Source organism: Berghia stephanieae, chromosome 1 (genome assembly GCF_034508935.2).
Source record: "Berghia stephanieae isolate SIO BIC M18660-M18661 chromosome 1, UCSD_Bste_1.3, whole genome shotgun sequence".
NCBI lineage: Eukaryota > Metazoa > Mollusca > Gastropoda > Nudibranchia > Aeolidiidae > Berghia > Berghia stephanieae.
Window position 1 is genome coordinate 43,446,620 of NC_088360.1, and position 12,525 is coordinate 43,459,144.

The 12,525-nt window shown below is 33.5% G+C and overlaps 1 protein-coding gene across 1 annotated transcript in view; it reads right to left on the reverse strand.

Annotated features, from left to right (window-relative positions):
* Window positions 1-11,558, reverse strand: part of LOC144975364 (transient receptor potential cation channel subfamily A member 1-like) — a 43,659-nt gene extending 32,101 nt beyond the window's left edge. The window contains exons 1-3 of the mRNA XM_078919372.1: window positions 10,908-11,558; window positions 644-800; window positions 1-152 (exon numbers count right to left, since the gene is read on the reverse strand). The exon at window positions 1-152 is cut by the window's left edge and continues 24 nt beyond it. Coding sequence (XP_078775498.1) covers window positions 1-152; window positions 644-800; window positions 10,908-11,372 — 774 coding nt within the window. The 5' untranslated portion in view covers window positions 11,373-11,558. The remainder of the gene's footprint in view (window positions 153-643; window positions 801-10,907) is intronic.
* Between the last annotated feature and the right edge of the window lie 967 nt (window positions 11,559-12,525).

Genomic DNA, 12,525 nt, shown 5'->3' on the forward strand with positions numbered 1-12,525 from the left:
ATCAGCGGCCAGATGTAATGGGGCCATTTGATCATCATTGAGAATTGAGGAACTGATCCCGTTCGACAATAGGAATCCACACACATTTGGGTGACCGGCCAATATAGCCATATGCAAAGCTGTATTCCCATGGGGACCCAAAGAATTCAAGCCTGAATTGAAAATGAAAATGAAAAAAAAAAGATTATGCCGGAATGAACTATATAAAGGAAATTGAATTTGAAGTTAAAATGATCAAACTGAGTAACTTTAAGTCTATTGAAGTTTTACAAACAAAACTCACGTTAATTTAATAATGCAAATTATTGGCATTAACAACGCCATCTTTTACTTTGGTGTCAGCATGTCGTTACTTTATTTATTTATTTTTTACTTAAATCAGATTACAACATGATGATAATGATGGCGTTAATGACGATGATGATGATGATATTGATGATAATGATGATGATGATGATGATGATGATGATGATGATGATGAGGAGGAGGAGGAGGAGGAGGGGGAGGGGAAGGATTATGATGATGATGATGATGATGATGATGATGATGATGATGATGATGATGATGATGATGATGATGATGCTGACAATGGTGAAGAGGAAATTACACAAAGACTTTGGAATGGTGTGCTGTTGATACTTACAGACGCCAAATTCCAGTAAAGTCTTTAATACATCTACGTGACCTCTCTGGGCAGCTAAATGGATGGGCATCAACCCCTGGGTATTTTTAGCATGGAGACGGGATGGGTCTTTTTTCAAGATATTGGCAACTTCATTCGTCTTCCCGGCACTTGCACACTATGAGGAAATAGCCAAAATAAAACACACAATGAACTTTATAAAACTGTGATTGAGTTTTGTAAGAAAGGGTCTTAATTGTTGCTGAAATTGATAAACATTCTCCACTTTAACATATTGTCAGTTGAGCGTGGTTATCACGTAGAACTTGGACTGACAATTGGATTCCAAGCTGCACCGCATAAAGATTGCAATGTATGCATAACAATAAACTATGATCATTACTATTACCGCTAAGAAATTTATTGCATAAGACCTCCACACCGACAGGAGGGGTCTTTTGACCTCTTAAATAATGTGGGCGGAAAGGTCACTTTTGCATGGCCTCTTCCTCCTTTATCTTTTTTCCCCTCTCCACGTTGCTCTCTGTTTTAGTTTTTGATTAATATTGCTTAGGGTTTTCCAGGTCCTTAGCTGAGAGAAAAGTAGTAAAAAATATTTCTTTTTTTTTAGATATGATATTTTTCTCTTGTAAGTCATTTTTCTGTTGTGTGCTGTTATAGTTTTTAGTTTTAAAATATATGATACTTTATAAATATTTGAGTGAATTCTTCATAATCTGATCCTTATTGCATCTCCACTTTGCAGTTATTTAACCACTCAACGAAAGTCTCATCAGACTTCTGGATCAACACATTTGGGTCATATCAGTGCAGGTAAAAAGGAAAATATGGAATGGTGAAAAAATTGACAGAATTACGATTAAACCACGAAAATATAAGACAAAGAGAAATTAGTTCAAATATGGAACAGATGTCGATTTAAAGAGCATACGATCAATGAAATTAGCTTGAAATCACCCAAAAGTCCCACTGAGACACCAGCACAGGATCACACTTAAAAGGAACACACTCAAGTGTTTATAAAATATGTTCAAAACAAAAAGAAAAATATAACGATCAGTACATAACAGAGAGATGAATTACAAGGGGAACCATTTAACCTCCCAAAATTAACACTATACAATTGACTGTTTTCCTCTCAGCCAAGGACTTCGTCAAAGGCCAGGACAAAGCCAAGCTATCTAACTCAAAGATAAAAACATAAAGCAACTCAGAAAGCAGATGTTATAGAGAGATAGAAGACAAAGCAAGTGACCTCCTGCCAAGCATGAGAGGTCAAAAGACCCCACTCAGCTGTCAATTTTGTCCAATTATTTTATATGGAATCGAACGCTAATTTCATATGAAATCGCCGATAAAATTACGTGGTAAGTTGTGGCCATGATAGATACAAATGAACTAAAACGTATTAAAGTAAAACCTAAATATTATACAATTTTGGGTATCGCTTTCCCCCCGATTAAATCTAATTATTGTCGCATTTGTTTGCAACAAAGTGGAATGAAACTCAACTTTGTACGATGAAATGAAAAAAAGGAATATTGTTTAGAATTCACAGTCATTCACTGTATAATTATCTTTTTATGTTGACATTCCATATTGCAATGTTTCCAGCGAATCTGGACATCGAGATAAGGGTGTTTAAATTATAATATTGGCATTTTTAGACAAACGGCGTAGCTACTCTATATCTTGTGTGTCATCAGTATGTAGTTGAATTATCTAGTTATATATTTCTTTTTTTAAAAAAAGCTTAATACGCTGTATGTGACTAGAGTCCTAAAATAGACTCCTAATATTTTATAATTCTGAAATGTAAATTTATCTCTATTTAATAGTTGTACTTCTTTATCATCATGATGGTGTAGGTATTGCGTTCAAATATTCAGTGTTTGCTGGACAATTTCCATAATGCAAGCTTTATATGATCTAATCTGAAATTATAGTAGACATAAATCAGACGTGCACATACTTGCAGGTCTGATAACCGAACGCGATTATGGAATTGATTTAACAATGTTGTAATAGACATTATTTAACAATGGTTTGAGACTGAGAGTATTTCCATTACAACCTTAAGCGCACGACTATTAAGGTTATCAGACCTGAAAATAAGTACACGTCGCATAAATCTATTAAGTACAAATAATCAACCCACACACAAATACAAACTGAGCGATAAGCTTGGGGGGGGGGGGGGGGGGGGGGTCATGACATATTTCATGATAATGTCAACCGCGGCAATCTGGTATTTTGTCGGAATGAACTAGAGAAAGAAAAATATTTTAAAATCCGAATGATCAGAATAAGAATAGATGCTTTTTAAAGATAAATAAATAAAACTTCCCTCTCCGTAAATAATAAACAATTTCTTAGATATAATTATTTTTAAAAATTAACTGTAAGCACCCACCCTACATAATAACTATTTTGATTTCAATGGTCATATATTCTCCCTCTCACACATTCACACACACAGACATACACACACACACACACACACTCTCTCTCTCTCTCTCTCTCTCTCTCTCTCTCTCTCTCTCTCATTTCCAAGCTTTCACTAAACCTTTCTCATTCTATTTTTAACTACCTCACAAGTACCCATACACAAACACTCATATACACATACACATACATGCACACACACACACACACATATATATAATATATATATATATATATATATATATATATATATATATGTATGTATATATCAGTCTTTTTTTAAATATTAACCATCGAGAGGTTATGATACCAGGCATACGATTCAAGATTGAAAGGATAATGGTGGTATAATATTGCTATGTTATCTCAGGTACATTTACCAGGCTCCGATATCCCGTATATCAAGATCAAATAATTAACAAAATGTATCTGCTCTATCCTAAAACTAGATCTAGACGATACAATTTACATGTTTTTTACCGTCCATTGGTGATGCCATCGCTGATATAACGCAATAGGATTCATTAGTCTGATGTCACGTACGCCCAGCAACGAGCAGCTTAGTTCTTAACAAAGAATATCGGTACTTTTTATTCTTCATGCTGGCTAGAACTTTTTCACACATGTCATGTGATCAGAGTGTATAAATGTCAAAACATGATCAGATTTATAATGTTTTTCTCCTCTGGATACACTTTTATGCTCGTCGGAGAAGTATTTCATTAGGGCGTCCGCCATTGTTCCGATAGTTTAGAACCTGTTACTAAGTTACTTTGCGTCATTACATGGGAAGTGAGGACACGACTGTTGAAGCCTATTGTTCTGGCAATCATCGCTTCTTCATGATAATATTTCTTTGACACTCGTACTAATATTAATACCAATATTACATGAAATGCGTGACATATCTATGGACTCCTATTCCCGATATAATTTTTGGAGCCCCCACACTAGGTCTGCCCTTAGGCAAGTCCAATTATCTACGACATGCGCATTTATGCAAACTTTTCAAGATCGCTTAATTGGGAATGACTCCAATATGACATGATCAAAAACTGGCTTCCATATTGCCCGCTTTCTATCCGTTGGCACAATTCATAATATTAAACATTTGTCTCATGAATAATATTGATATTTTTGAACAAATATTATGAGTTTCGAATATTTGGCCTAAAATAAACAGAAAATCCGAGAAATGCTTTTAAAACGAGGAGTTCAGAATCGGAAACAATGACGAGCAATCAGACGATTTTTCAGTAGTTAAAATCAGTTGTCAAAATGTTGAATAGTAAACTACACTGTATAAAACTACAAAGCTGGTTAGCTGAGGGGCAGTCTGAGTAAAACCATTCCAAAACAGGCCAAACGTGATTGGACGGGCAAGATTGTCGATGTCTGGCAATTATTGTCTTGTTCCCCCCCCCCCCACCCCTTCCCGGACGGAATACATAATAAAAGCAAACTTCAATTTTGAATATGGGATTTTCCCATTTTATGATTTATAAATATTTGGCTTTAAACAAACAGGACGTCAGTAAAATACTAAAAGCCGGATTTCCTAACAGGAAACAATGATAACTGATCACAAGTTCTTGCCATGTTTCATGCGCAAACAAAATGAAGTGGCACACACCGAGAAGAGAAGTAAATAGAATTTATTTTGTGATAGCATAGGGCTAAGATACTGAACTCATATGCATGTCTGATATCCGAAATAAATTACAGGTTTAATTTCACATTGTTGTAATGGAGTTATAATTTGCGTATTTATAAGAGTATTTCCATTACAACAATAAGCTCATGACAATTTAAGTGATCAGACCTGCAAATAAGTTTACGTAGGACTGGATGAAATGTAACGCTTTTCAAGAAGTAATCATGCTTTAAATAACACCTTTTAAAATACATCGACGTTTTCTTCACATTTCCATCGAATCTGTAGCCCTTTTGACATTTCAAGATTGCTTTTATTGGTTCTATTTTAACTCTAACAATGAGATTACATGCGCCTATTTCTAATGTTGGATAACTGCCTCATAGTAAAGAGACAGCTTTGACAACACTTTTACAATATCCCTTCCTTTGAGTCTTTACAAAGCTGAAGTGATCAAGTGATTGTGCAACGAACAATATTGAGAGGTTAGCAAATATTTTTGATTTCAATTCTCTTTGAGTCGGATGCTGACGATGGACAATGAAGTCTTCTCATAGTCGCATTTTGTTTCCATCCTAATTTTTAAAAGCATGTTATAATAATGAATCTGTCACATTCATTAAGATTTTTTGTTGATGATGGTTGTGATATCAGTTCTAGATTTGTTATGGAGTTTTACCTTATTTCAGTCTGGTGATATGACTGTAGTTTATATTGTCAAAGTTTAAAATTTTGTTGCACAACAAACGGATCCTATGGGTATGGCATTAATCTATCACAGAATATTATTTCTTTAATAGATAGAATGCGCTTGGCCAAGGAGTTCACAACATTGCCATCCGGAAGTATAACCGACCAACACACAAACTCTGTGTAACCATGAACTTTTATAGTCTGGTTAATACAGTTTAGTGAGAACAACTCACAAACGCGGATGGCAAAAACAATAACAAAGGCCTGAGTGACGTCATCTTCGAACTATCTATATCATAATATTTTGCGACAAATTAATGCCATATTTGTAGTTCTGAAACGTAAAGCTCGTATATATATATATATATATATATATATATATATATATATATATATATATATATTATATATATATGTATATATATATATATATATATATATATATATATATATATATTATATATATGTATATATAATTAAATTAAATGTAGAACTAACAAGTATAAATCAACGTTCGTTCCATCAGCAATAAAAATTTTGAATATTTCATATGGTACAGAAAAACCAAGATTGATTCGTTGACTGATTAACTGATTAATTTATTTAATGTAAGATTAACTGACCAATTGATAATGATGATAATTTTTGGTGTCGAATTGCCACAATCGTAACAAATTGAAAACGAAATGAATATGTTTATGTTGTGTATATCGCACGTGTGAAAGAAAGAAAGAAAGAGAGAGAGAGAGAGAGAGAGAGAGAGAGAGAGAGAGAGAGAGAGAGAGAGAGAGAGAGAGAGAAAAATAAGTAGGAGTGAAATATCTGTTCAATCTTAGTTATCGTTTAACATTATAACAAGTGTAACTAAATGACAAATTGCCATATTTATGGACAATAAAGATCTCTTATTATTATTATTATATTTATATATATATATATATATATATATATATATATATATATATATTTAATCGTGTTGTATACAAATATGGTACGAATAGTGCTCGACATGTAGCAATGGAGCGAATTATTATTTTAATATTTACCATTGTGATAAATATTAAAATTATATCGATATATGATTACAAATTAATTAATTAGGATGGAAACAAGATGCGACTATCAGAATGACGTCGTTGTCAGCATCCGACTAAAAAAGAATTGAAATAAAAAATAATTGCTAACCTCTCAATATTGCTCATATATATATATATATATAGTATATACATTGTATATATATATAATATTACACACATACATATTATATATAATACATATATATATATATATATATATATATATATATATATATATACTGTTATGATCAAATGTAACGTTACAGTGATGATATGCATTAAAGGAAATTAAATTCCATACCAAAATAAAGTTAATTAAATTATACGTACAATGATCCCAAATATACTTATAAAAACATCATTTTAATCAAGATATGATGGTTTGACTTTAACCACTTAAAGATTACAATTCGGCAAATGTAGAACTGAGCACAAATAGCAGCATTCGCCATATCAAATTTTCCCATTGCAGTTCAAATAAGTTGCACAATCTTGAAATATCGTTGGCAACAAAATCAGTGTTGTGTTGTTGCTTGTTAGAGTTTTACCTTGATTTGACATCAAGATCTAGAAATTATCCTACAATTTTTATGTCAAGATCTTTTAACAAAGGCACAGCATTACCATTTCAAAACTGAATCGTGAAGAACGGACACGGTTGTTTGGCCATTTGAAAGCTGTAAACAGGACAGTTAATATATGTATCAAATGTCAGACACACAAGCGGGTTTTGACTGGGTCAGTTAAAGATATTACAAGGGCTACAATGCCTAACCCTCTGCCACACCGTTGAAGATATTCTTCACATGCATAAAGAAGGTTCATTCAAACAACCATTGCAACGGCTAAATATCAACATTCGTTTATGATTATGATTATGATACTTTAAGGGTTTGCAAAGAATCAAGAAAAAAAGTGACGAAAGCCTTTATTATAACCTCACAAAACGCGACTTGCCTGCAGTTTGTCACAAACTCCTTTTAAACGAATTTCCATTTTTTTTTGGATGAATAAAGTATATCTTATCTTATCTTATCTTTAGCTGTTGTTTTTGTTTTAATGGCTATCATTACTAATCTGTGGGTGTTGGTGATAATGGCTTTACACTACTGCTAAAGAACTAGGGCAGTGCAGAAGACATATTATGCGACATTAACTTCTACAGACAGGTCTGGGTGCAGGACGTCCGGCTGTTTGGTGGATGCTGAGCGAACAGCACTGTCTGAATCGTGGACAATCGGTTCGCAACTACATACGATGGACTTCAGAACAATGACCACAGTCGAATGAACGCTCAAAAGTATTAGTGCCTCAGAGGGACAACTGTTGACATCTTAATGTTGACATCCTGTCGCCAGATATGAATCCCGTGGTCTCCAATGAAAACGACTCTTAAAAACCGACCAAGTCCAAGAAGACAAAATGATGAACTTTTGCTATTGTAAAAGAAGTTTGGACCAAGATAAGTACAGAAACTGCCTACAGCCTTACAACGTCGACGAGGCGTCAAGTAAGGCACTTGCTTGATACTAAAGGGGGCCATATAAAATAATATTAATCACCAAAACATTTTTTGCCAAGTTGTGATTTACAGTTTATAAAAGTTTTTATTTACTAAACAGGAATGGCTTCTCGCCAGTCAATAAATCTGTGGTTTCATGAATTCTCAACCATTTCTCTTTCAGTTGATATACAACGCTTGAGGATTAATAGTAAAGAGGAAGACAAAAAACAAAAATGTGTGTGTATATATATAATATATATATATATATATATATATATAATATATATATATATATATATATATATATATATATATGTGTGTGTGTGTGTGTGTGTATGTGTGTGTGTGTATTCCTTAATGCCATAAATCCATAGTTTCCCTATCACTCTCGTCTGAACGAACTAGAACGCCAGATGATGATTCGAGTCGACAATACGCGGAGTGAGCCACGTTTAAATACGTAAACATTAGTTGCTCTACCAACAAGCAGGACGGAATTAATAGTCATTAGATTCCAGAAAAAAAGCTGTTTTTTTAAATCTCAAAATAACCATGGCTCATTTTATCTTTAAGTCAATTAATTCGTTCAGTCGGTTGACTCGTAAGGCTAAAGATCCCTAAATCAATGGAATCTCAGAATTCAAAGTTTAGAAAAAGTATTTTATTTTCCTTTTAAACCACAGTGGCCAAACTTTTTGTTTGTGGCGACCCAGAACTGTAACTGAAAAATTTAGAGAAAGACAAATAACACGGATTCTCGATGTATTGTCAACAAGGATAAAAACCGGTAATGACAAAAGCTTTCTCAGAAAAACTTAGAAGACATTATCGCCAATAGCATATAAATAAATATAAACTTCAAGCTCTCCAAAAAATCTTGACTTAATATATTATTTTAAACTCTCTTAATTCTTTCAGTCGGTTGACTCATAAGGCTAAATGTCCCTCGATTAGTGAACAACAAGAATTCAATCGATCACTTTGATTTTAAACCACAATGACCGAACGCTGTGTTTGCGACAATTGTGGAATTGACGGGAATATATCTAGATAAAGACGAAAGAACAAGATACTCGATGGATTGCTAACATAGACGATAACAGGAAATGTCAACAGCTTGATCAGAAGAACAACCCATGGAAGACAAATGTAAGTCATTATCGCCAACGCCCACAGATTGGTAGTGATAGCCATTTTTGTAACAAAAAAATCCAGCTAAAAGGAGTTTGTGACAAACTGCAGGCAAGTCGCGTTTTGTGGGATTAAAATAAAGGCTTATATCCCTTTTTTCTTGATTCTTTGCAAACCTCTTAAATCATAATCATAAACGAATGCGGATATTTGATCTGATATTTCATTTTTATCAAGCTGTAAGTTATTTGACAAACTGAATGGACATGACAGTATTAATTAAGTAACCCGTACTCCCCCGTGGCTCCCGTCCTTGATGCATAATTAATAAGGAGCAATTAATTACATTAAATCCTGTTCGGGTCAGCTTATGTATGCTCCGTGTGAGTTCAGGGGTGGGGGTGGGGGGGTGGGGTGGGGGTGGGGGTGGGTTGGGGTATTTGTGTGTATGTATATGTTTGTGAAAAAAGTGTGTATGTGTTTGTTTGTGTTTCGTATAAGTCATTAAGGTCTTCACTGGTTCTGCAAATAAACCAATAGTTCAGTTTTATTGGCAGTAAAATGAAATATCTATAGCAAATTCGTCTGTGATTGGTATAACAGTATTAAAAGTATTAATAATTTGTATGAATTTTATTGATATTCGATTTTTTAAACTTTGAAGTTCAAGCCTGGATCCCATTAAGAAATTAGAGAACTGTTTACTATTTCAAAAAACCTTAAGAACATATTTGCAACCGTGATTAATAAATATGTCTCTGATAGTTTGAAACAGAATATTCGTATTTTTATTTTGCCTACTCATTCAATCTATTTTACATTTCCTTTTGATTTTTAAACAAGTTGACAGGTCATTGATTTGCTTGAGATATCTTGTAACATTCGAGATTTACAATATGTGAAGCGTGAATAGTAACACACAGCAGTAAAATTTTTTTACCAATCTTAGAGTGTAAATAAAACCTCGATCGCCCAAATACCAACGCTCTATCAAAATAAATAAAGAAATTGTCATTGTTCATTTCTTTTCTTTTCACGCATTTGATTTTGGATGTTAATAACTTTCAAAATATAGCACTATTATAATATTAGTCTGTTTTCAGGAACTTGTTTCGAGCCAGATTTAAACCATTCTAGACAATTTAGAATATGGCAAATTAACGATAAATGTGGATATACTGTAATTTCTATCATTGATCATTGATTTTATACAGAGAAATTGATGGTAATATCATCTATAGTGATAATGGTGGTGATGATGATAATGGCGTTGGCATGGATAATCATGATTCAGTGATGCTAATAATGATGATGGTGATCATGTGGGTGACCGTGATCACAATATTGACAGTAGTATGATGTCGACAAGAATAACAGCTTTGATGACAACTTTAGAATGCTGAAGATGATGTGAATGAGCCTTTTTGAAATCTCATGTTGTAAACCTTTCGTCAAGTAGGATTGAAGACATTTCAATTGATCAAGATGTAAAATAAAGGTTTTTAGCCAAAATGGTTAAAAAGATGATTTGTCATTTTATAACAATAAACATTTCATAAATTAAATAATTAGTGAGATATATAAATTATTGGAAGACAATTAGAATGAATGAATCTTGTCCCTGTCATGTGTAGGGACCTATTATGTTTTCTAAGGGACTGAATTAATGAAAACACAATCACTCATATGAAGATATTTCCACAAATCTATGGAATTCCATAAACGATGAAATAAATTCAACACGGGTCTGCTCAATCTTACCTTATGGATGTGATTGGGACTATCCTCTAAGAGGCATACAACATCAAGAGAATCATCAGACAACCCATCTCCTTGCTCATCCACATTAGAAAGTTCTGTTTCCTGCGTTTTAGATCTTTTCATTACGGCAGGTATTGCGACCAAATTAGTTACTTGTCTGAGCGTTTTCATCAACGAACCAGATCGCCCTCTGGAAGGAATTGTATTTGTCGGACTTTCGTCGTCACATGTACTATATCCTCTAGACAGTTTAGGTTTCTTCCTTTTGGAATGTTTCGCGCTTTTCGCCAAGATAATCTCTTTGGAGTCACTTGTATGAAGTTTGTTTTTAGGAATATTTTCAATTGACGAAGGAATTGACGAGGAGTGATTCATGGTAGAACTGCTTGGTTGTTCGTAAAGATTGTGCCACTGGTCTTTTAGTTCACGAGAGTTGTGTAAAAGTTTATTTTCGGCGAGTTCCATTGGTGCGAAATGATGCGTGGCGTTCAATTTCAAAGTTTTTTAATGTCATTGTATCTCATAAATATGCCAATCGACACGCTCAAGTTAGCACAGGTTTCGATTGTAACTGATTTGCACATAGGAATGGAAACATAATGACTGTGTTTGCATGAAAGTTATATCATATATTCAGTATTGTAATAAGCTCTGCTAAAGATTTACACATTGGAGAAAAACATGAAATGATTTATCTGCATAAGAAAAACAAATCCTTTTGTAAAGCCACTAAATTCGGCTGTTAATTCATCCTTTGAAATGTGACCAAAACACTGGACAAGAAATAACACAATCACTTTATCCGGGACATGAAACCTGTATTTTATTTTAATAAACAATAGGTCCATTCCATACAGAGAGACAGATTTTAAATACAATTCATTTCCCAAAAATGGTTTTTAAACTATTATCTCTTAAAGCAAGGCACATCTGCTTTCATATTTTAATAAAACCAATTCACTAATACAATAAACTTGCTATGAGATAAATATTTGATAAAATAAAAGAAAACATGAATAATTTTGTTACATTATATATACGCGATTTACTTGACGCACCTTATGCACTTCAAAAACGAAAATTTTTCATTGGCAAGCAAAATTCAAGCATTTGAAAACAATGTAAAAGGCTCTTTCCAGGCCGAGTTGAGCTCATAGCAAATATTGAAACCTATAGAGGAATTAGTTGTTTTCTGATATTTTCGGTCCTCACTTATCTGATATATTTTGTGTGATATGCACTGACTCCCTATTATTTTCGAATTCAGATTAGGACATGAAATGATAGCATCCAATATTTGAAGGATAATGGTTTCTGATATAATGACGATAGAAAAGTAGAAATTATTAAATCAAATACTCAAAACATGGCGTTTACTATATTTTAAGTGATGTAAAATTACTCAACAACCTCCTCCCCCCCCCCACCCCAACGGTATTTATCAATGTACTGATCATTTTGGCGTTTCCGATAATCTATGACTCATGTCCGATGAGACGGATCAAACAGAATATGTCATATTCGAAATACACCACTCTCTAAATTGCTGAACCTCATGTGTAAATGATGGCTGTTGAAATTTTAGTGATTACTCGAGCATCGTTCTTGCAATACCGAA